This window comes from Hirundo rustica, chromosome 4 (genome assembly GCF_015227805.2).
Source record: "Hirundo rustica isolate bHirRus1 chromosome 4, bHirRus1.pri.v3, whole genome shotgun sequence".
Taxonomy (NCBI): domain Eukaryota; kingdom Metazoa; phylum Chordata; class Aves; order Passeriformes; family Hirundinidae; genus Hirundo; species Hirundo rustica.
The window spans coordinates 15,385,573-15,398,392 of NC_053453.1; the positions used below are offsets into that span (position 1 = coordinate 15,385,573).

Here is a 12,820-nt window from a genome sequence, read left to right on the forward strand (position 1 = left end):
ATATAGAGAGGGCACAACAATTTGTCTTTGTCAAAGTAGGTATAATTACTTTGAATCTTTGCCATACATCACTCATTTTCTCCAAAATCTGTTTTTTCATTAGGAGATATCATACATCCACAGAGTTGTTATACAGGCAAGTTCTTCTGTGTTCTTTTCCCCCGCAAGCATGAAAAATGCAACTTACATAAAAATACATTTAATGATATAAAAATTAAGAAAATCCTTCCTTTTAATTAATCAATCACAAGGAGGAATGATCAAGATATTTACTGAAGTATGAAAGAGCATGTACTCTGCAGAAGTAAGTTTTGCTAAAACAATATTAAAGAAAGCAAAGAGAGGGACTGCATTAAGCAGAATTTACTACACCTAAATCACGAGATTTCCCCTTTGCATGCGAACACTGCTAGATATTTGTGAGTAGATAAGTCATGCAGACAGGAACACTTGGATGCCACAAGTCTAAACTGGTAACAGAACCACCAAAGTGGTTAAAAAAAAATCAGATAATCTGCTGGTTGTATGGAAGAGTTCATGCCATTGATTGGTGGACCAACAACAGACAGTCAAAGTACGAGACTTAATACTCTGAATCACGATTAGACTAACTTACAATCAAGGTTTCTTAAACCAAAACACACACATGGTGTGGGCTACAAATATTCATTTTTGTGCTTTTATTGATGCAAAATGAAATAAATTACAAGCAACTGAAGTACTAAACTAAGCAGGTGACAGAAGCAAGTCAGCTAGAAGTTTATACTATGGAAAACAGTGAATTTAATAAAGAAATAGAAATATTTTTAGAGTTCATGAGCATTTCTGTGTATGAAATACTCTTGACAGAGGCAGGTGCTCCTACAGCACCCACAGAATCCTCAGACAAATTAGTATAAGAACAGTATTTGTAGTGAAAACAGGTAGAATAGCAACTTCAATGGGGGGGTCTAATGTTTTTGTAGATTTTGTGAATTCATAATCCATGCAGTCATCACACAGACGAAATATCAGGTAAGCTGGCCTAATGGCAGAGTAACTGCAGGCTTTTGGATGAAACAGCATTTAATATTTTGAAAAATTCTACAAAACTACTTTTCTGACAAGTGATTTTTAAATGAGAAGGAGCTGGCATATTCAAAAGTAAGGGGACAAGTTACTGCTACAGGAAGAGATGAAGGGTCTGGGCTTACACCTGTGTACCTACTCAAAGTTTTATACATCTTCCTTTCTGCATACAGAAACCAAGAAGTCAAGTTTAACATCTGCAGAACAACAGACTGGCTTAAAAAGAAACAGTCCAGAAAGACTTTGGTGTAGGATTTTTTTTGATTTTACTTCAGCATAAATTCAGTAACACACAACAACAAAAAATGGATTAATCTAATAATGGCATATTTTAGAAATTAAATAAACATCACAGGAATAAGTAATATTGACTTACTTGTCTCCATGGCAGGCCTACTATGTTAAATGAAGTATTTAGCCCTAAGACTTTCATTTCAAGAAGTTTAATGGATTTAAAATACTGAAAGAGGAACATAAAACATGTACTTCAGATTATAAAGTGGATATACTCAACTTTGAAATGAGATGCTGACTAAATGGCAATGATCATTAAATATCACAAGCATTGTAGCTGAGAAGGCTGAGAACAGATCACTTGGAGTAATTAAACAAGAAAGCTTTTATTGCTATGCTTTAACACATTTTTAAGTTAATTTTTACACTCTAAATGACAGTGGTATGAGTCCAGTCACACTTTACAACTTGAATCTATTTTTTAAGTTTCTGAATGAATCCCTCATCTTTTTCCTGTATAACATTCATACAAGAAGCCTGTACTGTCTTTAGCATTCTCAGCTTCTACAGTGACACATCAACAGTCTGATTATAATCATACTGCATCCTTCAATCCTAAGTATTACAGAACACAGAGCAATCTGGATACACTAAAAGCCTAAAATCACTATAGTTACTAATTTTCTGTCTATACTTTACTCCGTATTCCCAAGTGCTATGATTTTCCCCTACAGTGAGTTGCTGACTTGGTTTGCAATGAACGCAGTACAACAGAGTGAAGTGGGTTTTTTTTTTCCTATCTGCTAAGATCATTAACAATATTTAATCTAGTAAGTTCTTTTAAACTAAAACAGAAGAGCAGTTGACAGCTTTATTCTCCTATTCTATGGCACATGTAATAAGAACAGCAAAATACTTTGACTTACTCCAGAGGGTGAAATTTTAATACTAAAACATGTGGATGAAACCTCAGTGTCCAAGCTGTATCAGGAATTATTCTCTGTTTTTAAGTTCTATGAAGACACATTACATTCAGACATATTAGTCTGAGTGCAGTGAGACCACATGGCTGAAAGTGCTTTTAAGGCTAGTAAGAAATAACTAGCTTTTAAGGCTGAGAGGAAGAAATAACTAAGCAGAGGTTTAGAGGTTTTCAGAGATGCACTATGGCCTCTCTGTACTCTTAACAGCACATCCGCCTACAATGGCAAACAGTCAATTTTCACTGACAGACTTGTAGAATGGCTACAACCAAGAGAAATTCAGAAGTTAAAACTGCCATTTGAGTAGAAGTCTTTTATCCATGTCAACAAAACAAGTTATTTCATAGAAATGTTCCATAATGCCTAGGAATAAATGATATTTTTCAACCATAAGATACACTAAGGAAAAGAGGCTGTTGGGAAACTGACACAACTGTTAAAAAATTAAAAAAAAAAAAAAAAAAAAAAAAAAAAAGCCAAGCAGGGACTTGCCTTTTAAGTTAGAATCATGATTTACAAGTAGTATTCAACATTCAAAAAAAAGAACCTGCACGATGGAATTCTGCTATGAAATAAAGCTTATTAGTGAAATCCAGTCATACAGATGAACGTCTTAGCATTAAATCTCCTTCATTTGTAATTCTGAACTTTTGTACAATTAAATTGTCAGTCTCTGAGCAAAGACTATCTGCTGAATTTAGTGTTTGTTTGAACACAGAACCTGTGTAATCATAACCACAAACCACAACCTGCCACATTTCTCTTAACACAATTTGATATCAGGAACTAAGTGCTAAAAGAGGCAAAAACACTGATCCACTGTCACCTTACCCCAAGGCTCCTGTCACCACTGAGTAAACCATCTCTATGTATCAGAAGACACACGGAGCTTTAGATCTTCATTGCTTAACTATGGGTAGTCTTTGTTTCCAATATCTATTAATGAGTTCTCAAAATATTTTTTAAAAGTTGGTTATAAAGAAGTAGAAAGAACATAATGGATGAAGTTTTATTAGATGTAGGATTAGTATTTCATTACGACTTTTGAGTTGTTGTATTTCAGGATTATCGGTTTAGTTTAAAAAAAAAAAAAAAAAAAAAAGTCTTAAGAATTTCACTTAGTTTTGGAACATACTTCTTGCAATAGTGATAGAGCTAGAGAATATTTTGGGGTCAATACAAAGCCAGAACTCCATTATATCAAGCAAAGATGAATAGAGAACAGTTTCATCATGGGCTGAAAAAATACAAATCAGAACAAACCCCCAAATCTTGCTGCCTTCAGGGAGGGTTTAGCTATTTCATTCTCAATTTTAGGTCACTGTAATGTCTAGATGTGTCAAGATTTGTTCAGTGACTTGACTACCTCTCTCAGTAAATAAGCACTTTCCCATATATACGGTAATGGATCATTTTAAATGATCCGAACACTATAAAACAGATCAAGATACACATTAACCTCTCTATTTCCAAACTTTATTAATAGAACTTTAAGGCCAGCTTCCTTACCCATCATTATAAATAATTTCTGAGGAATTTGAATAATGGCTTGGAGAAAATATTTGAACTATAGCACTGATTTCAAGGCTGTACCTCATGTCAGTTCAAGGAATAGAACATACAGTACACATTCAAATAGCAAAAGATACAGTGAACAAAACACAACAAACAATACATGAAAATATGTAAGAAAAGTGACTTGATACATATTAACAAAATTAAAATATCATTGAAGATCGTAATTTTTTGGTGCAATTGGAAAAAAATGCATTAAGAAAATATTGAAAAAGCAAGGTTAATCTTTCCTGAGGACAAAGAAATAGCTCTTAATATTGAGGTTCTGGTTTTTCAATTGTGTCTTCTTATGGTCACATATCACCACTGGGCAAAATCTTCTGAAACTGGTCACATAAGCAAAAACCTTTAGTTCAAGAAATTTGCCCAAGTAAGAAAAAGAACAACACTTTAAGTTCTATTCTTGTAAAGTTTATTATGCATACTGACTTTAACACAAATCTTTAACAAATCAAATCAGAATATACTTAAATATAGTAGGAGGGTGAAAAACCTTAAGTGGATATTCACATTGTTCTTTTTAGATACCCAATATTTATTATACTGCAAGCAGAAAAGGTTAATTTTCTTGCAAGCAACAATTCAGATCATTTGGGTCTGGATACATTTTTCACATAGATGTAAGGAGTATAAAATTAAGTCACCTATAGCTTGGGAGTACACGTATCATACTTCACTTGGTATCTTTTTACAACCTGTGCTATTTTTTCTCAGAAGTCTTTATTTTAATTCTAACCAGAAGCTCACAATGTTTATTTCATGTCCAGTTCTTTAATTCAAAGCCCAAGCATGAGACAAGAAAAGTAAACAGCACAGAAAGGATTCTGGACTGTGCATCTGTATTCCTACAGAGGCTTCAAAACTACTGATTCTGTTAAAGAGTTACAACAGTTAATTCAGTCCTGTAAGAGAAAGCAAACTTGTTAATCTGCTTTTGAAGGAATCTTTGGGAATCAAATGGGTAGGAGGAGGTAACAGCTGGGATGCCAGACTGAAAACAGCTAGACTGTTCCAAAGAATGCCTTTATGGTAAACAATAATAACAATAATAATATATCGAGAAAGACCTCAATTTGAAGAATCAGTTCTCTCAAATGACAGCAGTCAGAACTGCCTGAAAAAGTGGCTGATATTGAGAACTGTGAATGGGTAGCACCTCTAACAAGGTTCAACTTGGTCTGGAAAATGAGAACTGTTCCTCAGCTGTAGATGCCCTGTACTTGCTGTGAGAACAAATTGAAGAAAAGAGTCCAGGAATCTTAAGATTTGTGTGGAATTTGCCAGATCTGTGGAAAATTCTTATTATAATTCTAACTAAATTAGTGGAGGATTTGGAACTGGAAAAATATTTATCACGTAAATTTCTGTTTAGTAAATTCCACTCCTTAATGTGTTTAGAAGGGTATTACTGTCATCATCTAATCTCATATTAACACATAGTAAGCAACAAAAAAAGAAATAATTAAATTCTGAAGTTACACATTAAGAATTGATTTCCTTTACAAAATATTATTCCTAAATAAAACTGCATGTGATCAATAATTTCATATGTATACAAACAGCCTTAGTTAGGTGTCTTGATAGAATATCATTGCTCAGATCTTATACTAAATTCAAGAAGTTATGAAAAAGAAAAAAATCCAAGAATGAATGAATAAATTAAACTCAAAGTTAACCCTTTCTTACCAGCAGGAATTATGCCAATCCTTATATTGCACTGGACTAACGATGCTTTGGGATTATTTTGGTCTATGCCAGAGTCCTTCTGCATTCTTCCAATGAGACCATGCATCACTTCACTGAACATGCCGTCCCCACCAACACAAACAACACTGCCAGGAAACACAAATTAGAATGCACACTAACAGTCAATAAACAACACGGCAAGTGTTCTACTTAGGGCATGCACTGGGCACACCAAAAATTGTTGTTCTATTCTCTTCCTCCATTTTTACAGGATATAATAGCCACAATCAACTAGGCAATTAACAAAAAGCAGAAAAAAATATTTCAAGCTACAAAACTGCAAATGCACCTAGACATATCTGTAACATTAGGAAAAAATGTTGGAATGCAACCTGCAAAGATCTTTATGTTCTACTACTGTGTGCAGACAGACAAGTATTAGTAGAAATTCACTATACAAATAAAACACTGAACAGGACTGTACATACAGCTTTAGAAGTACACAAAATGGAAACAGAGTGCCTTTACTAAAAAGGGAAAAGTTATTTGCCACTTCAGGCAGAAGTGTATTTTACACTATTTAACAGGAATATACAGTAAATGAAAGTCAAAATCCAGAGAAATTCATGTCTGCATTTTCTTTTTCACATGCTCAGATCCCATCAAACGGACAGAAGTCATGTTTATCTACATAACCATTTATAATGAGACAGTTCTAAATGTTACCAGATGCAAAACTTTGTTTCACAAATTTAATTCAGGTCAGAGCTGGTACAACAGCTGCACAGATTCTGAATATGTTAAAGCTCAGCAGAGGGTCCACAGTCAAGCAACTACTAGGAAATAAAAAGACTCTTTTACAGCAGTATGCATTTTATGAAAAACAATCAAATGCACTCTGCACTCCAAGAGCATAAACATTCTTTAACTAAAACAACTAATTCAAATACACTTTAAAGGAATATATGAGAAATCCAGAGCTACATATGTAGTTCCTAGCACACAAGTCTAGGAATGTATACTGTTATCTATAGCAATAATTTCCAACCCATAAACTAATACTCGAATTTTACATCATCAGCAACAGATATTGCAGAATGAGCACTTATTTCACACAACAAATTAATCTAATTTTTAAGTATAGATGATTAAATTTAGTTATCATTGCATTTTCAGCAGACGGAAAGCTTGAAAAAGTCATTTTCTCCATGAATGGTGAGGACAGTCTTAAAAATGTGAAGTCTCCAACTCTAAGACCTAGGAGACTGAGAGAGAAGGAATAAAAGGATATTTGCTTTAAATTTTTGTAATTTTTTTCTCTCCCCATAGCTTAACTACACTGTTCCTCAATTTTAGCATTATCTTCCTCTGCAGACTCAAAAAAATGGGCTAAGGAAACAAAAATTTCCACATCAATTCAAGGTCAGTGTTGTCTCAGTACTAGTTTGCTCAAAGCTCCATCCAGCCTGGCCTTTAACACTTCCAGGGATGGGGTATCCATGACTTCCCTGGGCAGTCTGTTCCAGTGCCTCTCCACTCTCACAGCAAAACATTTCTTCCTTAAACCTAATTAAACCTTTCCTCTTTCAGTTTAAAACCATTCCCTCTTGTACTATTGTTACATGCCCTTCTAAAATGTCCCTCTCCAGCCTCCTTTTAAGTCCCACTGAGGCACTGAAAGGTGCTCTAAAGTCTCCCTGGACCCTTCCCTTCTTCAGGCTGAACAAGCTCAGCTTTCCCAACCTGTCTTCATAGGAGAGGTCCTCCAGGCCTCTGATCATCCTCTGTGTCAAACACTATATCCAGGCTCAGAGGCGATAGTTATATGAATGCCTACACCCATGAAAGGTACATATGATAAAGAACTTCACATAATGCAATAACAGCACAACAAAACTCACAGCAAGCATCAGAAAACAGATGTACAAGTCAGATAATTGGTGCACATGTGAAGGCCCTGGTAAAAAATGTCTGAAAGAAACATCTTAGAGTGATTCTTACTCTTGGGCTTTGTTTTACTAGAAAGCAAGCATTTCACTTTTTAGACAAATGATAACAGCAAACAACATCTGCTAGAGGACTTCAGAAGCTAATCCACAAGGTCCCTTCTAATCGCAACCATCCTGTAAACTAACTCAAAAAGTAGTAAAAAAACCCCAACTAGAAACAATTTTACAAAGGCTTGTGCAACAGACATATGCATAAGAAACCAGTGATACATGTCACTTATTCCGAACATGGCTATTACCTGCAGGACACTACAGCATGCTCTAATTGTTCTGCAGAGTGAGGTACAAAACTCTGCTATATTGTAACCAAATGTGTATTTTAAGTAACTGTGCTTAAAGAAAAGCTGTTCTAGCCATGAGCTATTAGGTGACTACATACACCATAAGAAATTCCTATAAGGCAAAATAGGAAGAACAAACAGGAAACACGCATAAGATATTTAAATTAGCTGTCTAAAGTAAAACATTCAAAAGGAAATAAAGCAAATATCATTAAGAATCCCGTATCTAATTGCAGAATTCCATGTATGGCTTTGCCAAACAGGGAATCTGGGGATGAAATAAAGAAATTCATCAGTGAGTGAAGGAAAAGCCACACATCAGAACCAGTCTACAGGGATAGTTGAACATGAATTAGATGCAGGAATCTAAAGAACCTTTTACTGTATGTGAGGGAAGTCAAACCTGAAGAAACACACATTTATGTGGTTCAACCATTCTTTAAATTTTCCAGATGACCACGTAATCTGTTATTTAAAAAGTAGTATTAATTCAGGATGTCCTTCCTAACATCACTGTTGACCACAGAAAAAGAGCTGTACATGATGGACAGAAGTCAGGCTTGGAAAGACAGGCTGCAGATCCCAGGCAAACTGCCTTTTAGGCCCAGCCCAGGAATAGAAGAATCATAAGATTCTAAAAGGATGCAGTTCTCTGGCCTATTGTTCGCCTTGTTAGAGAGACAAAACAAAAACAAACAAAAAAAACCACCAAAGGAAAAAAAATGTACAATGAGACTTTGAATTTGCCAAAAACACGTCAGATACCACCACAATTGGTCACTGCTACTTGCTGTAAAAGATAATTTGCTAGGAGTGGACATGAGCTCATTTGCCTCCCTTTCTGCTCTGTATTGAAATTTCACCAACCAACAGTACACTTATTTCAAATCACAAATCAAATGAAAAGGAAAAATAACAACTAACTAGGTTTTTCCAGGGTCAATGTTTCCCTTCCTTAAACTTCTGAAAAATCAAGAAAAATCACAGTATAGACGAAACTTTATTTGAAGGCAAGTCATTTTAAAGCAGTCTGGGAAGTCAGCCTATGAATATAATTTCTCATTAACACCATTTCCCAACATCATGCCCTTATTCAACATAAACAATGTATATAGCAAAGTACTATAGCAGAAATACTCTGAAAAGACTGAATGTGTTTTTGCAACTTACCAGTTTAAATGTACCTGTCAACAGGCACAAGGTACAAATTTAAAATACTGTAGTTATAAGAGTTTATCTGCACACATTTTAATATTTTTCCAGACGTGTAACTTGTTTCTTTGTCATGAACTGGAAACTGGAATTATTAGCATTTTTATTGAAATATTCTGCTTCTACATCAGACTTAATAATGGAATGCAAGATTACCATTCAGTCAGGTCTTCTTTTAAAGCAGTAACTTAAAAACAGAAGAAATGTAAATAAAGCCAAATGATGTAGCCACTATTGAACAGTCATCTACAGCAAGAGGAACTATCTGGAACATTTCTGACCAGTCCTTGTTTTTTTTTTACACACAGGCTGAATGTTACTGGTGCAGTGCTCTGAACTCATGCATGTCAAGACCACAAAACATTTCTGGGTAGCTTTTGAGCTATAATAGAATCCTCAACTAAGCAGAATTAATCTTACATTCATCTTTTAAACACAAATCTTATGGAAACATTGTTATACTATGCTTGAATATATTGTACTGAACAAGTTTACTGAAACAGTTTATTTTCTTTCTATACTCCTAAATGTGGATCTCCTACAAAAAGGAACATGCCCCAGGACTTTCAGCTGTTGCAATAAATGTATTAGTAATGAAGGCTACCATTGTAAATTAGAGATAAGATCAGACCAATTACATAATGTATCAGCTCAAAAATAATTTTAAAAAGGCAAGTATAGTTACTTACCCATCGTATTTATAAATATTAACTTCAAATAAGTTGTCCTTAGCATGGTTAGCATGTTCAGTTACTATGAAGAAAAACACATTAAAATTTATTATTAAAAATACTACTATAAAGCTGTATATAACTATAAAAATTAATTCAATAATAACCATGATTCTATTACCATAGAGACTATAAGACAGCCTGTCCATAAGATGTGTCTCAAAAGATTTTTGCCAGGGCAAGAATTAAAGGAGACATACACAGTACATATGGAAAAAATGTTTCAGTAAAAACTGCGTGAATGATCAATTAGTTTTAACAATGAAACTCTAAAAAAGAAGAAAGGCAGCATTTTTTCTTAATAGCTCAAATAGTTCAGGAGCACCAGAAGTTTTATTTTAGTAAGCAGGAAGCTGATGGAAAGTTGCCATTTATCTGGCTACCTATACTTTCATTAGAAAACATCCTCTACCGCTTTGTTTCATTTCCTCAGTAAGAAAAGGTAACTAACAGAAAGAACTTTAGCTACTCAGGAATGTTTTAAAGAGTTCATACTGTGCTTATTAAGAAATTAAAGTATTCATTACTCACTAACAACATCAGTGGATATAGAAGCCAGACTGAAGAGTGGAGCAACTTTCTGTTCATAAATCCTCTTCCCTTGTCTTTTTCCTCCAAAGGGATTAATATACACAAGCAGCTGCTTTGGTCTAGACTCTGCATTGAGGAAAACCATAGTATACTACTTTTGTACACAAACCAAAAATTCATCAAGCCACACAAACCCAAACCTACGATCATCAAAGCAAATACATCATAAAAGACTTGTAACTCTTTAACAAAGAGATATAAAAGCCTGTTTCATTTGCTCTCTTTATTACACTGATACCAACAGTATTCAACAAATTGTTAACAAGACAGCAGGTGAAATTCATTTCTTCTGACTCCCTGTCTCACATTTTTACTTGTCATTCTTGCAGTACCCTCCCACTACAGGAGTTACTCTAATTACATGAGTATTACGGGCATACAAGACGAAAAGGGCAGCAACAGCAAAGCCACTTGTAAGTGAAGCATACATAAAAATACTTTTACATAAATTTATTTAAACTTTCTTCTTTCTTTACTAACATGGTTAAAATCCATTTCTTTTTTGTGATAAGGTCACACTAAGAATGCCTCACAAGACTATACGCAGCACAGCAAGTGCTTGTCCTACAGGGTTAGTTGCCCTAAAGTGTTACCTCTTCCCCCTCCAAAAGCACCTTTGATATTACTATCCCAAATTTGTCCAAACAGTTATGGATTTATACTACTAATGTCAATGAAAACAATTATTACACCTCTGTATTAACAGAGATACAACCAGTAATGTTTGCTGCACCTAGAAAACCTCCTTTTTATAGAACAGACAAAAACCTTAACATCTGTATTTCCTCAAATGGCATTCTAGATTATTAGTTTAAAATGAAAAAATATCAGACTTATTACATCAGCACACTTTTACAAGTCCACCCAAGCTAGACAGATGGAGTGGTTTAAATCTGCTGTACACTCAAAGCACTATTCACCCATGTGAGAACATATTCCCTTTCCTGAAGGAATTTGTTACCAATAAATGAACAACTGCATTCAAATAGAATTGACTGCCCAGGCCACAGTTCTCACAGGTGTACTGAATGGGTGCACAAACCCCATTTTCTGAAAAAGACAAATGTATCTTGTGTAATGCATACAAAACAAAACCATTAAGAATGCTTCCACTGCCTGTTCAGAACAGGCAAACACTCATTTTTACCCTGTAAGGCTTAAGTATTTGCTAGAGTCCCATTGTACGTGTACTTGTGTCCAATCCCTTCTCCAGCTCTGCGTCTCAGACCTACACTGTAGGGATCTCATCCCTAGTCCTGTCTCCAGCTCCAGCTGTTCCTCTCCAGCCTCCCTGGATGGACCCAATTACTTTATCTCACCTGGGCTCTAAATTGGACCTGTTTCTATCCCCATCCCTGCTCTGCCCACCCTCCTCAGATACAGTGGGACCCTGGTCAGCAAGGGCACTTCCTCTGCTATGATCAACCTTGACCTCCTTTCTTTCATAGTTACTCTGTTCCTGCTGCTTCCTGACATCAAGGTATATCTTAAAGGAATAACTCCTTCAAAATTACTTTTAACCTCCCATGAAGTAGATGTCCAAGAGTCTCAGAAATGATAAATGGGAATTCTTACTACTTAAGACACATTTTACTGATGACAGAGTCTGGAAAGGTGAAACAGACCCATAAATCTTCCAATTGCTACAGTCCTTGACCTCAAATCTCTAGAGTACCTTAAATCCCTGAGCGTACATCCGCCTGTTACTTCTTCCAAAGCTACATTTAAATCCTCTGCTAAGCTTCCAATGTATCTCTATTTTGTGAAGAAAAAATATATCTGGGCAAAATTATATGACACCAACAGTCCTGACTGATTAAAGCGCTCAGTACAACTTAGTGAAAATATGTAAAATAAAGCACTGATAAGGAAACCCTTCAACTCTTGGCTCCCTCAATCTTTGAGCATAAGCTGATCTTAAGAGTTCAAAAAAGCAGATATATCAAAAGAACATTGATTGATGTAGAAGCCCACAAAATGATGGTGCAAATATTCATAGTTTATTCAAACTTACTTTGCATTTCAAGTAATTCCTTCAGCGCCTGTATCCACTGATTACATAAGTGCTCATCAACACACCAAAACGTCACATTGCTGCACCGCCAGCGGTGATTTCGGGCTTTCTTCACATAATACACTATTCAAATTAAAAACAAAACAAAGCAAAAACAAAACCAGATGGTTCTGTGAAATGAAAAATGCATTTCAGAAAGATCTCCAGCATACTGACCTGTAATTAACCTCCACTATGCACTTCTACAAATGACAGAAACATTCAGAGTATCACCAGCACATTTGTAGAGAATCCAAGTGAAAACATAAGTGAAAACACTTGCTACAAGCAGACACCTAAACAAAGACTTCTTTTTAATGAAGCCATTTCTCATCAACTTATTATAGACATCCTTGTTCAGAAGTTCACTGAGCTTATGTATTATCTGTATTAAAGT

General features: G+C 35.1%; 1 protein-coding gene across 2 annotated transcripts in view; it reads right to left on the minus strand.

The window, feature by feature from the left end:
* CERK (ceramide kinase) overlaps positions 1–12,820 on the minus strand; it is a 43,307-nt gene that overhangs the window by 20,424 nt on the left and 10,063 nt on the right. For both annotated transcript variants that reach the window (XM_040061953.1, XM_040061952.1), the window contains exons 3-6: positions 12,385–12,507; positions 10,311–10,436; positions 9,738–9,801; positions 5,547–5,692 (exon numbers count right to left, since the gene is read on the minus strand). In XM_040061953.1, the coding sequence (XP_039917887.1) occupies positions 5,547–5,692; positions 9,738–9,801; positions 10,311–10,436; positions 12,385–12,507 (459 nt within the window). The remainder of the gene's footprint in view (positions 1–5,546; positions 5,693–9,737; positions 9,802–10,310; positions 10,437–12,384; positions 12,508–12,820) is intronic.